General features: G+C 41.4%; 1 protein-coding gene across 1 annotated transcript in view; it reads right to left on the bottom strand.

Moving 5' to 3' along the window:
- ADGRA1 (adhesion G protein-coupled receptor A1) overlaps nt 1–23610 on the bottom strand; it is a 265969-nt gene that overhangs the window by 79335 nt on the left and 163024 nt on the right. The window contains exons 4-5 of the mRNA XM_061556541.1: nt 13635–13758; nt 4697–4839 (exon numbers count right to left, since the gene is read on the bottom strand). Of these exons, the coding sequence (XP_061412525.1) occupies nt 4697–4839; nt 13635–13758 (267 nt within the window). The remainder of the gene's footprint in view (nt 1–4696; nt 4840–13634; nt 13759–23610) is intronic.

The following is a 23610-nucleotide window of genomic DNA, read 5'->3' as shown; positions in this document are numbered from 1 at the left end:
TTTTCAATTAATTAACCGGTCCCCCCCCACGCCCCGCGCACCCCCCCGCCGCCACCTGCTCTCATCCCTAGACTTGCTGGCGCCACCTTGTCCCTGACAACAACAATCAGCCAATCACTGCCCTGCATCCCATAATTACCTAACGAGCCGTCTCTCTCCAGCGTTATTCCCCAGCAACACCTGCTTGTCCTGATGCGACCCCACTGTCCATAACCTACACGTGTTTACAATTGCCCCCTTGGCGCGCGTTACACCTCTACACATACAATAAAACAAGAAAAGGTAAAAACAATCTAAAACAGCAATGTAATACAATACACGATTATACATTATTGTAAAAAATAAATAAAAAGTCCATCCCATATGTTCGTGAATTGTTTTTTTTTATATTTTAGGCAGGAAATGAGTTTTCAAATGTATATGTTTTTTTATGGGGGGGGACCCCCAGACCTGGAAGATTTGGTCCCCCCCCCCAATGTTGACTCCATGGCTATGGCCTTGGTGCATTGCACTGATGAGTGATGACATAATCTATAAAATAAAAGAAAAATTTGTGAGTATGTGTGTCTGTTCGAAATGTTTAGCATACTTCCCGACATACAACAAACATGAAATTTGGCATGTGGGTAGCTTCCAGACTGTACACAATGCAAAACGTATAAAAATTGACTTTTGTATTTTGGGGGGGGCGCAATAATGGATATATTTTGCACGGCAAGTGAGGCAGCATTACGCAGTGTGCCTGCTGACGTCACCCCCCCAACCCTCCGCGTAGGCCGTGTATTAATCCAAGACAAGAATCCAAGTCTCGGGCGAAGCCGGGTAGTAAAGCTAGTGTATTTATAATACAGCTCACCGCATCATTACTGCATAGCTTTGTGTGGTTGGGCTGCATTTCTCTCCAATGTGTTTTCGTGTTGTACTCCATGTTGTTCCTGAAGAAGCTCCAAGCAGATGGAGTGAGATCCGGAGTGCAAGCCAAACCGCACGCAGTACATCTCAAAAATACAACAGAGGGCTCCTAACTATTGTTATGAGAAAGTGCATGAAGGCTTTATATTCCTTAAAGTTTGGCATATGCAGTAGTGAGGGCTTTTGTGTTAAACCTTGAGAAGCAGGGTTGTGTAAAAACATTTTTAAGATAACCACATACACAAGGTTGAACCAAAAATCTTTCACCACATTCACCGCCTTATAAGAGGATGACATACCTAGCAATGCCGATGGGTTCTCCAAATGTCACCTTTCTATGTCCCTTCTGCTTTGAAGGGCCACTGCCATAAATGTCAGCTAAGGCAGAGCTAATGATGAACATGGGGGTTTCTGGGTGCATGCAGATGTCATTGAGTACTGTATTAAACTTGCATACAGGACTTGGATAATTAAAAAATAATTTTACTTAAAGGTGTGTTTTGGATCTCTGGTAAATACATGACGAGAGGGTCCAAACTTGAGGTGTTTCAATTTGCAGGGAATGTACTTTATTTGTACGTGAATTAATGTGCAATAAACTTCTGTGGGGGGTCACATAGCACGTGTTGAGTATTGTTTGAGTAAAGATGATTGCTTTATCATGACGATGCCGTGACGTATCTGCCTGCAGCTTGAACCACGGAATAGACATAAGAAGCAGGCAAATACATTTATAGCAAATTTTGCATCGTTATTTTTGCTTCAATATCATTCATGTATACAGTGAGGGAAAAAAGTATTTGATCCCCTGCTGATTTTGTACGTTTGCCCACTGACAAAGAAATGATCAGTCTATAATTTTAATGGTAGGTTTATTTGAACAGTGAGAGACAGAATAACAACAACAACAAAATCCAGAAAAATGCATGTCAAAAATGTTATAAATTGATTTGCATTTTAATGAGGGAAATAAGTATTTGACCCCCTCTCAATCAGAAAGAGTTCTGGCTCCAATGGTCTTTTATACAGGTAACGAGCTGAGATTAGGAGCACACTCTTAAAGGGAGTGCTCCTAATCTCAGCTTGTTACCTGTATAAAAGACACCTGTTCACAGAAGCAATCAATCAGATTCCAAACTCTCCACCATGGCCAAGACCAAAGAGCTCTCCAAGGATGTCAGGGACAATATTGTAGACCTACACAAGGCTGGAATGGGCTACAAGACCATCGCCAAGCAGCTTGGTGAGAAGGTGACAACAGTTGGTGCTATTATTCGCAAATGGAAGAAACACAAAAGAACTGTCAATCTCCCTCGGCCTGGGGCTCCATGCAAGATCTCACCTCGTGGAGTTGCAATGATCAGTAGAACGGTGAGGAATCAGCCCATAACTACATGGGAGAATCTTGTCAATTATCTCAGGGCAGCTGGGACCATAGTCACCAAGAAAACAGTTGGTAACACACTATGCCGTGAAGGACTGAAATCCTGCAGCGCCCGCAAGGTCCCCCTGCTCAAGAAAGCACATATACATGCCCGTCTGAAGTTTGCCAATGAACATCTGAATGATTCAGAGGACAACTGGGTGAAAGTGTTGTGGTCAGATGAGACCAAAATGGAGCTCTTTGGCATCAACTCAACTCGCCGTGTTTGGAGGAGGAGGAATGCTGCCTATGACCCCAAGAACACCATCCCCACCGTCAAACATGAAGGTGGAAACATTATGCTTTGGGGGTGTTTTTCTGCTAAGGGGACAGGACAACTTCACCGCATCAAAGGGACGATGGACGGGGCCATGTACCGTCAAATCTTGGGTGAGAACCTCCTTCCCTCAGCCAGGGCATTGAAAATGGGTCGTGGATGGGTATTCCAACATGACAATGACCCAAAACACACGGCCAAGGCAACAAAGGAGTGGCTCAAGAAGAAGCACATTAAGGTCCTGGAGTGGCCTAGCCAGTCTCCAGACCTTAATACCATAGAAAATCTGTGGAGGGAGCTGAAGGTTCGAGTTGCCAAACGTCAGCCTCTAAACCTGAATGACTTGGAGAAGATCTGCAAAGAGGAGTGTGACAAAATCCCTCCTGAGATGTGTGCAAACTTGGTGGCCAACTACAAGAAACGTCTGACCTCTGTGATTGCCAACAAGGGTTTTGCCACCAAGTACTAAGTCATCTTTTGCAGAGGGGTAAAATACTTATTTCCCTCATTAAAATGCAAATCAATTTATAACATTTTTGACATGCGTTTTTCCGGATTTTTCTGTTGTTATTCTGTCTCTCACTGTTCAAATAAACCTACCATTGAAATTATAGACTGATCATTTTTTCGTCAGTGGGCAAACGTACAAAATCAGCAGGGGATAAAATACTTTTTTCCCTCACTGTACATATTTTAAAAAGTTTTTATTGAAGTGTCATGTTTCATGAATAATAAACTTGGCCGCGACATCTATAAAATGGTGCGTAGTAATAGTTATTTATTATCACAATGTCAAAATATAAAGTTTAGGTTTGGGGATTAGTATGCTTCAACGTTAATAATTGTAAAATGATTTGATGAAACAACTAAACGAAAATGAAAGCTCTATTAAAAATTATACTTTTTGGCATGTGAATATTTATGGTTCATTTATGAGACACGGATTATGCTTTTGAAGGAAAACCCTTTATTTTCACAAATGGACATTAAATATATAGACGAATGACATTTTCCCAAAGGATAAAGGCTATACTCTGGATTAATTAAATGTTTCATATGTTGGCAGCCTTTTCAGAGATACAGACAAATATTTATTCCTCCCTCAGCAGTCCGCCTGCTTTATTTTTTCACCTGAAGACGATTACTTGTGTTGCGATTGAACAGTCGTGATTTTTTCTTAATATTTTATTGTTTTTCTATCTACGTGACTTTACCGAAAAGCCCAAAAGAGTATACAGACAAATGTTGACCCAAGTTCACGTCTATGTGCAAATGTACACGTAGGGTGTGTGTTAATGTGAGTGAATACATAGGAGTGAAAGCTATCCCTCCATTATAAAAGCCAGAAGAGAGTCACAGACATCATATACAGACATGCAGGCTTTGTTATTACACAGCACATGAGTGGAAATTGGCAACATTCACATCGATGTGAACATTCGCATTGTGAATGCATTAGTAAAAGCATGTTGAAGGTTTTTTTTTGCACTCTCACGTGATGCTGCGGCATTGTAATAATCGTTCACACACCAGACTTGCAATTGAGAGGTCGTTGGTTTGATTACATCTCCTGAAGTGACAGTTCAGACAATTGTTAAGTGTATTAAATCGCAAGGCCTCTGTCCACCCAACAGTGTACATGGGTACACCGCAATGCTTCAATCGGTGGGTCGTGTGCAGTGGGCTAAAACGTAGCTCCTCCCACTTATTCTAAGATGTCTTTGCCATTATGGAAGAGTAGACCAAACACCCACTAGAGAGGCTGTCTAGTAAGATGCCCTTTTACCAGCAGATGAGGGAGGAAGCCATTCGGAAGCCACTGGAGCAATGTACTTTTAAATATCGGTTGAAAACTAATTTCTTTAGAACTGCTTTCGTGTTAAGTGTAGCCCTTCCCCCCTCACCTCCGATTAGCACGGTTGGCTATGTACGGTGCGAAAGAAGTTCAACATACAAGCGATTGCAGAGCTGTACCTTTACGTTCATACACGTTACACGTGTTATACAGGTAGCAGCAGCAGCAGCCGCCGCTGGAACAGAAGGCCACTGTCGTTTTGTCACGCGGTGTCCATGCGCGGTTGCACCTTATGATGGGCCGTGGAGGCGGAGGAGGCTCATCACTCTCAGCTGGGCGCTCTCTCGGCCCCAGCTGTCGGAATGTGTTGCGCGCCATCATTCCGATCCACAGCACCGTGGACAAAGACGCATAGTGGAGAAGGATCCCCACCTGCAAGCAGACGGTCGTTCGGAGACGAAATATGTATTCACGGTTGGTGTTTTGTCGTGAAAGCTACACATTGCTACAGTTAACATCTCGGCAGGATGTTAACTCCCTTGCCTGGTATGCAAGAGGATCGTGGGTTCGAGCCCGACCCTTTATGCCTGTATATTTGGAGTTTGCATGTTCTCCCCGTAGTCGCGTGGGTTTTTCTCTGGGTCCTCCGGTTTTCCCTCCACATTTAGAAACATGCGTTTAGAGCATGTGGCTGCTATACATTTCCTCATGATAAGCCACTTCGTTGAGCTATCATTGGTGGCCATGCCCACTGACCTGGTAAAATAAAATAAAAATTGTTTAGTTTAATATTGCATAATATTGCATGACAAATTAAACTTCAGTTATGTGCATTCTACAAATGGGCCTCGCATTGTACTCATTGCAATGAGGCAGTTCTGAAAATGTCAAAATTCCATGTTACAATGGCAGGAGCAAGTGTTTCCATAGGGTGACCATTGTTAACTTCTCATATGGCAGTTATTTTCTCAACCCGAGTCTGTGTTGTTGTGTCAAATGGGTGATACATTGTTGCAAAAGGTGAGAAGCTGGTTGCAAGCGTTCTGCACAATTACCCAAAATGCATAGGTTTCCTGTCACAGCAATTCGACTGGAGGACAATGTAAACAAAGATGACAACACCCCGCTTGCCTCTCTGCTTTAGAAATTTAATCTTTCATGATGCCAGCTTCAACTCGTAATATTGCTTCCACGTGTATGCAGAACTCCAAAAATATACGTGCATTGTTAGTGTTAGCATGTGATAAGATTTCCCCCTGTTAAGCAATTTACATGTGAACCTTTTTATAAATTGTACAGCCTAATATGTTTTGTTAATTAAGCTGTTGTCCCTGAGGAACTATTCAATTACAGTCAAATGTGCTTAAAAAGCAAATGACGTAACCTTTAGATAATGACCAGGGAAATATAAAATATATTAGGTTCATGTGTGTGTGTATATAGGTCGCAATGATCATTGCAGTGGCTCGTTATATTGTATATGCAGATTAAAATGTAGTAATACTTGTAATGTAATAACCGAGGTGACAACATAATACGCAATATGCTGAATTGTTCATAGCATAAAAGGGTAATTGAAAATTTTGTTTAACGGTTATTTATTTTCCCAGACATCAAAATACATATTTTTGTAATATTTGCTATCGCATAATTTACATTTTTTATTAGCATACATTAAACATATTCACACGTATAAATTATTTCTGATAATTCTTGTTGTCCTTTACAGAGTTATCATCTCTGATCTCTAACCACTGCTGAATGAAGACCTTCCTATGCCAATGCCATCCCTCACAATCCTGTGATGCCACAATCCATCTCACTCCAGCACATTCGCTGATCTCGGTACTCCATCTCTTGCGGAGTTTGTCCTTCCACGCAGGACATGCTCTCTCCCTTTTGTTGCCATTCCATCACCACTCTCCTCCAACAGTCATGATCCGCGTAGTAATGTGTTCTGCCCAAGCCCACTTCCTTTTATGGAAAATAAGGATAGGTTTTACCCTTTCTGGCAATATAACAGGTGTTGAGATGTTCAAACACCAAATAGATACATTTTGCAAGGAAACAGGTCCGCATTAAACATACGTACTTGTGGTGAACATGCAAACACAATATTCTCTCATCATATATGCATTGTCCTTGAAACTAATTGGCCCACACCAGAGACGGCCTTCTTCATGGCCTAGTCTCGCCAGTTTCAGACAGAGAATTCCAAAAGCTGAAGAGTACAAAGCAATGCATGTATCAGAGCATTAATAGCTCTGGGTGAGCAGCTCTATCAGGTAAGAATAAGTAAAACTTATTCCCACTTGCATTTATTAGCAATCAGTATGATTTCTCAAAATTACATTTGTTCCCTGATCTGCACATTCGTCTTTTGTCTCAATGTAATTCCATCTCTGCATAACTCCTCAGCTTCTGGTTCCATTATTTTTGTCAGTGCCCATTTTTCCGACCCACATCTCACAGTCCATAATTTTCAGTGATTTAATACGTACTTCTTCAGGCACACACGTACGTTGTATTTAATTCTAAAATGCAGTTTGCCAAAAGTACTTCATCCTTCTCTCATTCACCTATTTATTTAATAATTTGTATCCAAAGAAAGAAACAAATATTTCCAGGGAAAACATATCCTGCCGTTTTCCAAATGCGTTCCTCCAACAATCTATTTTATTTTTGTTTACAAAATACCGCCAAGTATGTGCTCCCAATTGTAGAACGCATTGTTTTCACTGAGCAGAAATACTTTTTGATTGATTTTTCCTTGCAGTAAAAATAAGTAATAATAAGGAAACGAGAGAGAACTATTATTGTGACGATATCAGCTGAAGAGAGAAGCGACACACTGAGTGCCAGTGTTGGCAGTGGCAGAACATGCATGCCAACAGGGACACTCAATTGATTTTGACAACGTTGAAGTGTTGTGTAAAACTAGTTACTACTGGCAAAGACTAATTAGAGAATCCATTGAAATTGAGAGAAACAGAAATAACTTTAATCGCTCAGACAGCTACAGGCTTAGTGCGGCCTGGAAGCGTATTATTAAATAAGTTATATTACAATTCCTTATAAGGGAAACAAACACTAACTGATTACTAATGTTGCATAATCACAATAAAACACATTCCAAATGATTACTAATCTACAACTCGCATCGTAAGAATAGCCTGATTACTAATCGAGTATATAATTACAATAAACCCCCCCCCCCCTCAAATCTTTGCACCTGATGAGTTAATGAGTTAATGATGACGTCACCCTGCTGCTGCTCTATATAAGAACGGGAGACACAGCAGAGCCTCACCATTCTAGCGAATTGCCCGATGATGCTGGATGCAATTACCAGCGAAACGTCGTACTCAAATTGTAAATTGTTGTGGTTTCACGCTTCAACACACCGGTGGGCTAAAGCAGTGAACTATTTGTCTTTTGTCAACGTGACACTTTTTTACTGATTGGCCGTGTCGGGTGGTGGAGGGTTACGACACATTTATAAATAACGCGATCTAAACCCAAAAACGTTGATTATGAATAATATTGGTCGCGAAAGCCTACGTGTTAAACTGATGTTTGAATGGTAATCAAATCAAATAAAAAATGCTTGCAATGACACATTGTAATTACATGTATAAAATATAAGGACGTTATCACGCAAACAAACATTTCTGTCCAAGCTGCACATCTCCAATGATTTTAGATATGGACAATAACTAATATGGACAATAAAAGAGTTTACCTGCAGAAAAGTTCCACTATTAAATGAAAATATATAATTGGTGGTACTGCGATGGTGCACAAGCACAATAGGTGACGTTTTGGGCAGCATTCCATCTTCATACATTATAAAGAAATAATAAATAATTTGACTTGCTATGAAAAACCATTCCCTAAACGTTACCATTTTCTTTTTACTTATAAGGCCACATTGTTATTGATGACTCTGTTTAGTTGTTTAATACTAGTGTAGTGAATCACTTCAAATATACTAATAGTAGGAGGCACTCTTTTATTCTAGCCATCACAGGTATAGCGGGTAACTATACTATGGTCAGGACAGCCGGCACACTGCCTGACCAACAATGCCGAGGAGGTGAAGACGAGGACGAAGACTTGGTAGCACGACGGGTTCCATTCCAGACGACAGCCCCAACCCTGAGTCGGGGACTCCCTTTTATCCCCCCAGTGTGGCCTGGCTCCGCCCTCGGCCACGCCTCCTTCTGGAACCTACCAGAAGGTTCCCGGCTTCACCTCACGAGTCACCTCTATCACCTTTGCCCTACATCCCTTTCCCCGGCCTATCACATGCCCTGCCGGCAGACCGGGCTGCTGCACCCTCAAATCTCCCTCTCTGCCAGTAACCAGCGCTACGCGCCCTAGTGTCCCATTCTATGTCACTACACTAGAATTCAATATGGCAAAGTTAAGTGATTACAACCATTCATACTTAATCCTGAAAGTACATTAACGGCTTTACAACACGTCTGTGCATGCCCCCGAGTGGATTTAAAAGTAGTCCATGAAGTGTGGTTAAACGGTATCTTAGTCTCATGCAGACAATTTATAGGCTCTGATGTACAAGCTACAGCAGAAAAAATACTCCAACACAACTATCGTAGAGCATTTAATGCTATAACTATTTCTTATTTAGAGAGGCAAGCTGTAACGGGCATGTTTTGTTTGCAACAGGAATAAACATTTCGGGCAATGGCTCGTCATGATATTTTGTTTTTTTGCTCCGATTGTTGGGGCCATTACTCGTAAATTTGGCGTTTTATGTTATTTTCAATTTTCAAGGAAGTTTTCATATTTAAAGACAATGAGCAGCCCCACAGGTTCTTTAAACGTGACCGCCACGTCCATCCCGCCCGCCCACCCGCCATCCAACCCACCATGCCCACCATCCATCCCACCCACCATGCCCACCATCCATCCCACCCACCATGCCCACCTACCCACCCTCCAGCCCACAATCCATCCCACCCACCATGCCCACCTTCCATCCCACCTACCCACCCTCCAGCCCACAATCCATCCCACCCACCATGCCCACCGTCCATCCCACCCAACATGCCCACCTTCCATCCCACCTACCCACCCTCCAGCCCACAGTCCATCCCACCCACCATGCCCAGCAATCATCCCACCTACCCACCCTCCCGCGCACCATGCCCACCCTCCATACCACCCACCATGCCCATCAACCATTCCACCTACCCACCCTCCAGCCCACAATCCATCCCACCCACCATGCCCACAGTCCATCCCACCCACCATGCCCAGCAATCATCCCACCTACCCACCCTCCCGCGCACCATGCCCACCCTCCATACCACCCACCATGCCCATCAACCATTCCACCTACCCACCCTCCAGCCCACAATCCATCCCACCCACCATGCCCACCGTCCATCCCACCCAACATGCCCACCTTCCATCCCAACTACCCACCCTCCAGCCCACAGTCCATCCCACCCACCATGCCCAGCAATCATCCCACCTACCCACCCTCCCGCGCACCATGCCCACCCTCCATACCACCCACCATGCCCATCAACCATTCCACCTACCCACCCTCCCGCCCAACATGCCTACCATCAATCCCACCCACCATTCCAGCTGTCCATCCCACCCACCCGCTGTCCATCCCTCCATGCCCACCATGCCCGCCCTGACGAGCGAGATGATACCACACTTGCCACTGATGTTAGCTGCTAAAAAAATCACACTCGGGTTGCCGGGTTCACTGTGCTGTGTGCACACCATGTACACAATACAAGGTGTTTCAAAACGATGGACCCGATTTGAAATCGCTATATCTCTGCAAACCACGAACCGCTCATGAATGAAACTCTTACCACTTGAAATGGCGAGGCATAAAGTTTCAAATGATTACCGCTAGATGCCTCTACCAGCGCACAAACAGCCCCTAGCCTCAGTCATTCGCAAGAAACACTGCCTCAACGTTGGATAGGTCGCACGGGACCCCAAGATTTGGCACTACACTCTTGGCCCCCAAAATCCCCAGACATCACACCCTGCGACTTTTTCTTGTGGGGATACGTCAAAGATCGTGTTTTTGTGCCACCATTAGCAACTAATCTGGATGACCTCAAAAACAGAATCACGGCAGCGGTGACTTCAGTGGAAGAAGACACATTGAGAAGCGTTTGGGATGAATTAAACTATCGTCTCGATGTTGTCCGTACAGCAGGTGGAGGGCACATAGAGCATTTATAAAATGGTTAGTAAAATTTGATAACTCATCAAACCAGGCATGTCCAAAGTCCGGCCCGCGGGCCAATTACGGCCCGCAGCTTCGGTCTTATAAATCATAAAACTTTAAAGATGTAATTCCTCCTTTCACCACACGGTGGCAGCACCATTCTAATTCTATCTGGCTCTGCATCCGTGCCGCAAACCCTTCTCGAGTCATTTCTGCCATGGCGACTGCAAAGAAAGAAATACGGTCATTCGCTAAGAAAATGCTGAGCTTATTCGGCTCCACATATTTGTGTGAGCAAACATTCTCAGTCATGAACTTAAACAAGAACCGATTGAGGTCAAGGATGAGTGACTCCCACTTGCGTGGCATTTTACGCATCTCAACCACTGCCCTCAAGCCAGACCTGGTCTCTTTACTGAAATCTAGATCTCAGTATCACCCTTCTCATTAGTGTCAGCAAGTTATTTGTTCCTTGATCAATCTGAAATTGAGTGTTTTGAATGGTAACATCTGTCACTATTAACAGTGAAAAGCCTAAAGCACACTAATGCACTTGGACTTATGGCACTTGTTTTATTAAACTCTTGAATAAGATTTGGTTATAACTGTTGACGTTATGTACCTGTAGATGTGATACAAACTATTGCTTTCTGAAAGATCTTGTAAAAGACAAGGGCAAAATTCACTTGTTTTAAAGTTTAATGATAACAGACCACTTTGCATTACTTATAACTCCTGTTTAAAATGTTCATGAGGCAAAGCTATTTAACTCATGGAAATTTAAGGTATTCTATACAGTTTGTTCAATGTTATCTGACTGAATGAAAGGCAGAATTGTGTTTTTAGAGTTGTTCACGTCTGCCTGAGTGGCTTATATTTGCTTACATTGTCATTTGAAAAATAAAGGTAATTGTGACAATGAAAATGTTTTATAACAGTGTGTATTTTCACGTAACTTTTGTGGTTAAAAAAATGTCAAAAGGAACTATTGGCCCCCGGGCATCTTCACTTTATCAAATGTGGCCCTCTTTAAAAAAGGTTTGGACACCCCTGCATTAAACCGTTTGAAACTTGTTGTGTAATTGTAACATGTTGCCATCGTGAAATATACTGCTTTGAAATTGGGTCCATCTTTTGAAACACCCTGTATAACAGCGGTCCCCAACCTTTTTGGCACCAGGGACCGGTTTCGTGGAAGACAAGTTTTTTCACGGACCGGGGGGGGGGGGGGGTTCATCATTGGGTCTTTCCCCCTTTTTAAAGAAGCTCTCCAGCGACGTTTGTTTTTTACTCATTTTGGCTAGGGTTAGCTTGTGGGCTTACCAAAACTGTGACGGAGACAAGTGTGCAGTGCTTGAAAGAGGCACGGACGGAAGTGGTAAATAAAATAATGGGCGGGCCACGCGCGGACTAAAATAAGTGTCGGATTCTGACTTCTCATAAGGAGCACGCAACCTAGATCCCTTGCATGCGCAGTTTACAGTAGGGTTCGCGCTCCTATGAGAATCTAATGCCGCCGCTGATCTGACAGGAGGCGGAGCTCAGACGATAAAGCGAGCGATGGGGAGCGGCTGTAAAAACTGATGAAGCTACGCTCGTTCGCCCACCGGTCACCTCCTGCTCTGCGGCCGGGTTTCTAACAGACCACGGACCGGTACCGGTCCACGGCCTGGGAGTTGTGGACCCCTGCTGTATAATACTAAACGACCACTTGCACAACCACGCCACTTCTTAAATAAATAACACATACATAAATGAATAGGTACTTTATATCAACATAATAAATACAAATTGATAAAAATATAACCGAGATGGAAAAATATTTTTAATCATGCTCAACCTTACAATCGTATGCATTGTATTAGATTACTTTGGGACACATATAACATACATAAAGTTGCGTGTGTTAGTCTGTCAGTGGGAGAAACCAATTAATGTAAGTACAGTCACTACTGACACACTTTGCAGTGACACATTTAAGTGTTAACTTTAAATGGGTTTGTTAAAAAAAAAAATAGATTTCAAATTAATATGCCCTCTGCCGTTATAATGGAAATGTATTGTGCACTGTTTTGACATTGAGAGATTCGGACACAACAAAGGAACAATAAGCATATTTGAATAGTTCCTGCCCTTTGGGAATGTTGGCTAGGTCCATCCACAGCGAATAAATAGCAGCAAGTGTTGCCTCAACTGAGCAAAACATTGAGCCCATCAAATGGCAATGTGGTTTCATGTTGCCGAAATTGCCTGGAGTACACCATGATAACATTGGCGCTATGGGATTAACAAAATGGGCAGTATAAAGCAACGAAAGTAGAACTTAGACCATAAAACTACCACTGTTGTGCAAAGTCAAATGCAAAAATTGAAGAAAAATACAAGCCTTTATTTTTGGCACCAAAACAATTCTAAATCGTTTTTTTTCAGCTTGCACAATTCAGTGATTTAAATACTTCACGTACATACATATCTCATAGACTACCTTGCTAAGATGATGAGTATTTGATGCATTAAATAATGCAAACAAAGCCCCGTCACAAACTAAATTGCATACAGAGAAGAATCACTCACTCAAGTATGAATGTGAGAAGACAAAGGTATGGGTATTGGCTATAAAGGAAGCCAATTGTGCTTTTAAATGAGTAGCATACGAACAGGCCGTATTACATGTTCAGACACGATGTAAAAGGTACATCTGAGGGGTCCTCGCTATACCATAAAACTGTGTCGAAAACATGAGCACGAAAGTCAACATTGCTTGTCCTTTGGACAAACTCACTCATGCCATAGAAATGACGATTCTCAACCACTTGCATTGGGGCTATAAATGGAGATGCGCACTACCCCAATACTTGCTTGAGCATGACAACACTCTTGACACTGAACTTTAAAAAGTGGAGGAAAAATAATGTTCTCTCTTATACATACATGCAATGCAATCCCAAAATCCCCACAGTGGATCATGCACAGACTATCCCCACGTTGTTGCACGCACCCCCTGGCAGAGTGGCAGGTTGCTTGTCTGCTCAATTCCTCCAGCGAAGGCGGTGCCCGTAAGTCCGATGCTGAAGCAGAGGTTGAGAAGCAGATGCCAGCCCTTGCGGCTGATCAGGATTACGCTGCAGAAAACAAGGGGCGACAAGAAGATTTTTTTAAACCCTCTCCTCAAATCACATTTCCGCTTACTCTCTCCCCACGAACACTCTGCCTCACACATATGTAAGTAAGCATGTTGACCTTTTTTCGCACCGTACGTAGCCTATCATGCGAATCGGAGGTGCAAACTATATCCTACTTTCATCCTCGCAGCAGCTTTTGGCTAACCATAGAACAAAGACGATCAACTGCATCGCGTGCTTTTCAGATGTGCTTCTGCGACCATCTGGAACGTTCTTCCTTCTAATATTAGGAAGCTACTGGAGCTATTGACTTTTAAATCTAGATTGAAAACTCATTTATTTAGAACTGCGTTTTGCATACAAATTTTTGTCCTTCCCCCACTCCTCCGCTGAGCATGGTTGACTACACACAGCAAGGATGTAATTCATTTCTTATAAGCTAATGGATACCTATCAAAATAGAAATGCTCTCACTAGCACAGCAAACTTTAAATTGTATTATTATAGACACCCAGACATGGACAAAGTTAACACTTACCCAGTTCTCAAAGCAACCGTTGTTTTTCCATTTCATACACAAGATTTGCTCGGTAATATTGCTTTGTTGATCATACTGTGGTCTTACATTTGCATATTGTCAAGATAATCACAATGCTGGCAGCTGTGGGCCTTAAACGGTCAAATAAAACATTGTTTATTAAATAGTAGTTTAGGAAACCTTTCACCATGAAAACATGGTGAGTGGAAAATATGTGCTGGAGCTTGAGATGACGCATACTAATAACAACACAATTGTGGATTAAATTTCAGTCCATGGAACAGCAACAGACTGCAGAGATGTAGTAAATATAAATGCCGATACCCAGGCTGCCCATAACACAAATGGAAGTAGACAGAATGCTCTTGCTATCCAGATCCCAACACTCCTGCCAATATCGTGGTGCACTAAACTTCGCAACTACCATCCCTGTGGGGACAAAAACACTCAGTCTCAATTTTGTAAAGTCAAAATGTATTGAGCGCTGGTAACTGTAGTCGGGTTGAATGTCATGTCACAAGCAAACACTGTGCTCTATTTCATTGTGAACATTTGTAATGCCTTTGAAGTATTACTCTTTTAAAATGTTGGCTATTAACAGAGGGCTGTAAATTAATACGTATGTATTTTAATCTGAAAAATGTCATACAAAATGTACAATACAATACACCGTAGGCACCTGTTAACAGTGGATATAATTACAAATGCATGGCAACATGTAAATTAAACAGGTATTCTTCCATCTAAGCCACTACAATTTCTATGGTAATTAAAGTATAATACATAATTTCTAAACTGGATTATGAATAACTTACTCTTGGGAGTTCTATAGTTATATGACAGTATAACTAACAATATTGGAGGGCATCAGGTCATGCTTTTAGAGAATGAACCTCCACATACATGTTAAAAGTATGCACTCGCAGATATTACGCACCGTAAAAAAAACATTGCATATATCCTGTTATATGAGTAAATATTGTCTGGGATTATTTATACTGCCTGCATCCGAGCACTGTGCCTGCACCACAGAGATCCTAGGCCCAATTCCAGGCAGAAACTCATGAGTTTAATCAGGTTCTCAAGTTTATCAATTAGATTCTCCAAACCTAATCACATATAGCCACCATCCTGTTGTAGCAAAGCTATACATGTAAATGCGATGTATAGATGTGAACCAGCCAATTATATAAATATCTCCCAGTAGGGTAAACAAACGTCGAGTATTATGTTTTTATTTTCCTCTTACACAACAAAGTATATTAAAAAGGGAAATTACTCCACAATTATATTTTTTCAATTGTTCTCACTGCACAATTTTTATATTTTATTTTTTATTTTTGGAGGGATTAATCAGCCCACAGAGATCATTTTTGGCATCATCTAAATTAACACACATTAATCGAAGGACTAAATTCGTGCAATATGTTTGGCAGCTCTACAGTTTATTTGCTGTGCACACTGCTCTTGGAGCTAACCTATCCAGACACGAGAAGCTCAGAAGCAGATGTGCGGAAACAGAAGTGATTATTGCTGATCCCTGCAGGGTCCCTGTGGATGGACAGGCATGGTTGGTCATCTGTCTAACATATCAGCCCTTCTGTTGAGCATTCCCTGGGACTACACTTCTTAGAGTGGAATACAATTTAAATTGCTTAGCCAACCTTTAAGTATCTGTATGAAATACTGATTTAAATATAAACACATTTATATTGTTGAAATGTAAAAAAATACACGTTATGGTCAGGGATGTGGACATTTCATCTATACATACTGGAGCGAGGAAATGATCACGACTCACAGTGTGTAAATGTGATTAGATTTTTGACTGGAATACAATACTTAATTGTAAGAGTGGCAGATTTGTGGATGGGGGGGGGGGGGGGCTACTTGGAGCCCAGTTCTATTTTCAGGCAAAAAGGGAAGGCCTGAGGGGCCTAGTCGACTAGTGGAATCACCATTGCAACATACGGCAAATGAAGTGTGCAGAATTGGCCTGATTCCACCCCAACTCCGGCGTGGAATTCTGGCAAAAAAAGGAGGGCCCGGTGGGGCCTGGCCAACCAAGTGGAATCGCCATGGAAATGAATGGGGTTCTACTGGGCAATTCCTAGGCCCTCAGAGAATCTCCATTTGTTTTAAAGGGATGTAGAAAGTAATACAGAAATGAATTGGAATCTACACTGGGTGTCTGGGAGAGGAGGGCGTCATTGGCCAATGCCAATGACGGTGACGTCGCCTTGCGTGACCTCGGTTTTGAAATCACCCCGACCTTGACTCTGCCGATGCTTGGACCATTCTTTGTCACAGAACAGTGGTCAGCGTTGGTTAAATGACGGTGTAACAATTTTTTTGGTTCCTGGGTAGTAAGTGTTATTTCCTAATTGCGTATGCCTCAAAAGTACAGAAAATGGCTATTATTCCCCACAAACTTTGCTTTTGTGACCAGGACAGTGATATTTTGAAATGTCCCTATTTTCCAGAGCATTCCAGGGGCCTTAAGCCCACTAGTTCAGTTTAGTTCCAGCTGCCTAAAGTGGATAAATATCTGCATTTTTCTGAGATGACATCAAGAGGCTGCAAGCATCCGGGAGACTTATTTTGCTATGTCTGCGGCCAATTTATGAAGACAAGAGCGAAAAAGTACTCTGTGGAAGCATCTGCTAAGATGTGTGAGGCCTATAAGGCATATTTTGACATGCCTGTCAGGGATCAAGACAAACCCTGGGCACCTCATTTCACCTGCGAGCAATGCAAAAAAACTCTGGAAGGTAAGATGGACAATTTTTGCTCGCAATTTAATGTTATAACATTTGTTACAATTTTTAAAATTGTAAAAAAAATTCATTTGTAAATGTTTTACAATTTTCTACGTTATTGACAAAAGATATAATATATGAAATGTTGCAAGAATATCTTACAAATTAGTTATGGGTGAAATAAATGTATTTTTGTAGGATGGTACAGAGGTGAAAAGAGAGCCATGAAGTTCGCTATCCGAAGAATTTAGCGGGAACCCACTGACCACTCAAGCAACTGCTACTTCTGCATGGTGGACCCTTCTAAACGTCGGACTGGCAATAATGCACCTGCTATCACATATCCGGACCTTCCTTCATCCATCGCCCCGGTGCTACACTGCCATGAGCGAGGAAACCTTGTAGATCTAGATGACAATTTCAGAGGTGGAGCTGAGGATATAAACCCATACTACCCCAACCAAAAAGAGCTCAACGACTTGATTAAAGCCATGCTGCTCCATAATGGTAACAAGTACCCATCTCTTCCCCTGGCTCACTCGGTGCACCTCAAAGAGGATTACAACAGCATAAAGGCCTTGCTGGATGCCTTGAAGTATGATGAGTATGGCTGGGAGGTCATCGGAGACTTCAAAATGGTGGCATTCCTGATGGGCCTCCAAGGCGGTTTTACAAAGTTTCCCTGCTATCTTTGCCTTTGGGACAGCAGGGACACCAAGGCGCACTACCACAGGCAGGACTGGTCACAACGAACCGAGTTCTCTGTGGGGAGGAACAACGTCAAGTGGGGGCCACTGGTGGACCCCCAGAAGGTGCTGATGCCACCACTGCACATCAAATTGGGCTTTATGAAACAATTTGTCAGAGCTGTAGATAAGGAGTCGGCAGCCTTCAAGTACCTTCAAGACTTCTTCCCTAAGCTGTCTGAGGCAAAGGTCAAAGCCGGTGTCTTCGTTGAACCACAGATCAAGAAGATCCTGGAGTGCAATGAATTCCCCAAGAAGGTTGGAACAGCTTTGTCGCAGTGGTTCGTGGCTTCCTGGGCAATCACTAGGTCGAAAACTATGTGGAGCTGGTTGAGACTGGTGAAGAATTACGGCATAATGGCCTGTAGGATGTCCCTCAAAGTCAATATCCTTGATGTTCATCTTGATAAATTCAAGGAGAACATGGGAGCGTACTCGGAGGAGCAAGGCGAGCGCTTCTACCAGGATATACTGGACTTTGAACGCCACTACCAAGGACAGTATAACGAGAACATGATGGGAGACTACATTTGGGGCAGATTCGTGAAAGTGATTTACAGTATAATCGTAAATCTCGAAAAACTACTCACTTCAAAATCTTGTGTAGTCATTTTTGTATTACTTTAGTATAAATACACGTTGATTTTGATTCATATGTTGTTTTTTCTGACTTTATGTGAACAAAAAGACACAAATTCGCCCGTTTTCTCATTGAAAATAGGTAAATTTCAAAATATCACTGTCCCGGTCACAAAAGCAAAGTTTGTGGGAATATCCATTTTCTATACTTTTTAGGCATAAGCAATTACGAAATAACACTTACTACCCAGGAACAAAAATTGTGTTACATAATGTTATTTAAGAAGTGGTCATTGTTATCAAAACCTAACGGCTTAGAGGCTCAAAGTACCCCTATACGACTCAATGTTACATCGAGTGGATTAGGCGTCCTTTAAAAAAATATTTAGCCTGGTCGAGTATTTGACACCTAGACTAGGCATTTTATAGAAAATAAAATGAGGATCGAGCACGAATATTACTAGAAAATGAGGCCTACCATTAAGGCGGACCATGCACCTTGCCTGGTTTTTCCTACTGGGTCGAGTTTTCCCAAACCGGCTGAAGATACGTTTGCCGGGAGGGAGTCAGGGATATCATTTTTAAAACTACATATTCTACATACTTTGAAAACGACATATGATGTAACAACAACCTTAATTCACGTTTTATATATATATATACCTAGACGTCGGTATCAATGTCGTGTGGTTGCTTATGTTGCTCAGCACGAGCACCTCGGACTTCTTAAGAATTCCAATACAATTCAATGGTAATACTGTACCTGCATATTCATTCAGACAACTATATTTCTATTGGATGATTCCTCGTTTGAATGCTATTCAAGTGTATGGAAATATGAAACATTTGATTTGCACAGCGATTGTTAGTCCTACAGGAATCATCTGTGAAATACTGGACATCTGTGAAAAAGAGCTTCATAGCTCATCAGATTTCTCCAGGATAAATTAAGATTCCGAGCAGTATAATTGTATTTTGTTATTTCTGCTAGAATTTCCTAGCACTAACACACACACACACAAACTACACACTAATTGTCATGTCTCAAGACATAATTTCCAAATATATATATACTGGGAGTCGGAGAACAGTTTATTGCATAGTCTGACAATTCATATGTGCAAATTTTATTTCCTGGAACAATGTATCCAGGGCTGGTAAAATAAAGGGAGACCACTTGGAGGTAGCACACCAAAGTAATGTAATTTTGGGACACCCAACTTTCTCCATAGCTGACTTGTGAGGGCATCTGCAGGTGCCACTCAAAATGCAATAGGGTGCTTTATGCGCACCCCGAGGTGTTCAATTCAATGACAAAAATTATCTCAGTAATGCATGTGTGCCATGTCAAACATCTGGGAGCGCCTCACAGAATGAGTGCCTGTCTATACGAATTCCTAGTAAATCACAGAGAGACACATGGCAATGTCATACATGACTACACTGGAAGGACATCGAGTCTCTGCATTGCTGCTCATGAACCCAGGATGTTGATCATAGATGGAATGCAATTTTTTTTTCACAAAGTGTGATTTAATGGAACATTGAAAATATTAACGTTGTAATTATACAACTTATTTTGGATCCGACTCAAGATGAAAGACTTGAATGTCTTAAGAAACCGACATTTTCTAATCCTAAGGTTAATATACTTGTTGAACTACCGTCACATGAGACATGTTACTCATGTTCTTTAGAGTCGCAAGAATTTCTTCCGGTGGGTTACACATTGGGACGTTTGACACTATACTGCATGAAGATCTCACTCTGAGCGAAAGAAAAACACCCACGCACACATGAAGGGGTTGGTGTTAATGTTCAACGGCCTGCACAGATGGATACATCGACCCATTTGCCGTACTACCATCTGTTCAGAACTTTGTCACCTTGTACGTTTTTTACATTTCGCAAATCTACGTGATGTTCCGATGTTACTTCCGTCTGAAGTATCTAGGCCCAAGTCGCTCATTATTAGTCATGATCTGTCCACTGCTGGATGAAGACCAATGTTAACTTGCATGGGTTCAATGTAATTCCAGCGTGCACCTCTCCATGTTTTCTTTCAACACTTTCCATTCTTTTAACACGTTTTCTTATTTTGATTTAAAGCTTTCGTGACTGCAGGGATTCATATTCTTGGTTCTTTCGGTAAAGTCAAGTAGAAGGGAAATAATAAAATAATACAAATATTAACAATTAAAATTCTCACGACGTTTCGACTGCAACACAAGCAATCATCAGGTGTGAAATTCACAGCAAGAAAATTTGAAAAAAGTGTCCGTTTGGCCACTTTGCTTGTGTTGCAGTCGAAACGTCATGAGAATTTTTATTGTTTAATATTTGTATTATTTTATTATTTCCCTTCTACGTGACTTTACCGAAAGAACCAAGAATACGTTTTCTTATCTTCATTAATGTCCACGTTTCGAATCAATGTCACAGAAAATAATATGCCTTCATTATGTTATTGACTTATGAGCACAAAGGTACGTTGGAGGCAGTAAAACAACATAAATACGCGTTATTTGTCTTGCTTTTGTTGTAACAAATGAGTAAATTCCAACGCCAAGTATTTTGGAGTAAGGCATCGGAAAAAATAAGAGAACCAGTTGGCCTGAGGCCGCAACTGCAGCACTAAAGGTATGCTAGCGGCCGCATGTATTTAAGTCTATGCTCTCTTCCTCCCTATGCCCCACCCCTTTTCTGATCAGGCTCCACCCTTTCTGGTTAGGCCCCACCCCTTCTGGTTAGTTCCCACCCCTTCTCTTCCTCCTTTCTTTTTAGTGACTTGGCCATTATTCTTTAGGCCCCACCCCCTCACGGTAATTGGCAGGGGGATATGTAGGGTAGGGCAGCTTCATGACAATAACCACAATAATAGATGGGAGGTCATGCTTATATGTGTCATGGAGAGGTAAATTGCAGCCTAATTCATATAAAAAAATCGATGCGACTAATACCAAATAGTAAATGCAATCTATATTTCATATTGAATAATCCCTCCTAAAAGATTGGTGATCAGAAACCTGAAATATATTGTCAGTATTTACGAAGACACTGTCTCAGCCTACTTGTTTAAGATTTAAAAAATGTGCGTCCATTAATGCCAATGTTTAATGCATAATGGATTGTATCATGTATAATAGATTACCTGGGCTTATAAACATTTTATTATTATTAAACAAGTATTGACCAGGCAGGTTATTAGAATGCACAAAGTACCTATGCTTTGCAATAAAGCATTACCGAATAATTATAAAAGAGCACACAAACAAAATCAATAAATGATTGATATTAAGCATTACTAATTCAATATAGATCATGTGGTACGGTATAATCACACAATGTAAACATATGTAGGTTACATGCATTATTATCTATCACAGATTATCTGTCAAATGATACTGAACTTTATATTTGGAAGCCATGACAAACGGTATAAAGTCATTTATCAGCAAAACAAACTCTGTACAGTGTAATTCGGTAATACTTGTTGTGGTATTACTTCTTTTGATCACGCAAATAGCAAAATAAAACCGTCGTACAACATATAAACACGGGGGTTACAAAAAGGCGTGCGTTTGGCTGTTGTGAGGTTTTAATACATTCCTTTGCCTCAAAACTAATACTTTATATTTACAATAATATTGGCCAAAGACTTTTAAAGTAACCCACTGCTAATATTTTACAACTATCAATTTCATCTGGTCTCACAGTTTACAGGATGACACCTGCACTTTTTAAACAATCGCTTTTTCAGTGGGCCTTTAACTGACTCTTTCCCAGTCTATTTACTAAGCAATAACTATAATTCCCTGTACCTAATTACACAGTCACACTCCCAAATGAATAAGGCAAAGGATAAATAGAAAGATACAACAAACTTACTCACTCAATGGACACTTATGTGTAAACAAAATAGACAATTATTGAGTTGGCATTTTATATATGTATGCAAGCAGTAGTACAATAACATACCGTATTGCAAAATGCAAATGCTGACTGTTAGAAAAATAACACTGATTTGTCTTGACTCCCATTGCAATGGCTGCGGCTGAAGGAAAATATAGCTACATCGATTTTAAAAAATACAGAATTCTATTCGCTTTTTATTTAAAGACAGTTGCTGAGCACAGGCTTAAAGACCCTAGAGTTAAAAGGCCAGCAATAAATCGAACGAGCACAGTTGCGATCAACAAGAGTTGGCATGTTTCCTGAATTGTTCAAGGTTATATGAACATGGGGAAATAGACAATGGGAGTGAATTCCAAGGCCGAGCAGTGCCAAAGCAAGAAGCAAAAAGAGAAGTGTTTTACTTGCAGTTGTGGTGGTTGAGCACAGTATGGACGAGATAAAAAAAACAAGTCAATCTGGTCGACCGAGTTTTCAAGACGGGTGGATGAATCAATTAGTAAAGTTCATGGGCATGGTAACCATGGTAGGCCCACTGAGATAGTTTGCTCTTTTTTAGAAGCGTCATGGCGACAAATGATAGTCCAATGAAGTGCCTCATCATGTGGAAATGTATAGCAGCCAAATACTCTAAAAGCATGTTTTTAAATATGGAGGGAAACACCCGAGGACCCGAATAAAAATCAACGCGACCACGGGGAGAACATGCAAACTCCAAATATACAGGCATCAAGGGTCGGGCTCGAACCCACGACCAACTTGCATACCGGGCAAAGTAGTAAACGTCTCCCCACCGTGGCGATAAGGAGGTGACTGATTGCCAGTGAAGGAGTTGCTGGAGTGCTGTAAGGCTATTCTTGCTTTAAGGCTAGAAAGATAGAAAGTTAAATAGAATGGTGACCAGCGCAAAATAATTGTCCTCCTGTCAAAATCCCTATCACCGTTCATAAATACCGCTCCCATCCTTTCCTTTTCTATCTACTGCAAAGTGCAAACCTAGCATATCACATGAGAGTTTGTTAATTTAAAATTGAATTTCCACAGTATAACCAGAATTATATCTGTTATTTGATTTATATTTTGATAGGGGGTCAATTTGCACCGTGTAGAATTTGCAGGTTTGTTTGAATGGGCATACACCATTGTATGTAACGATGTTAAAAGTTTAAAAGTTTAAAACTAACATCCAATTCTTGCATAATATACATGAGAATTAAAATGCCTTATATGCCAATGACACTGACATTTGTCTATTGTAACCTATGATACTTTAAGCTCAGAATATTAAAGAATTACTCTGTACTTTCTTTACAAATAT

This window comes from Lethenteron reissneri, chromosome 22 (assembly GCF_015708825.2).
Source record: "Lethenteron reissneri isolate LAM-NWPU_2019-01 chromosome 22, ASM1570882v1, whole genome shotgun sequence".
Classification (NCBI taxonomy): domain Eukaryota; kingdom Metazoa; phylum Chordata; class Hyperoartia; order Petromyzontiformes; family Petromyzontidae; genus Lethenteron; species Lethenteron reissneri.
The sequence above is the reverse complement of the archived record's forward strand: the minus strand, read 5'-3'. Positions and strand labels throughout refer to the sequence as shown.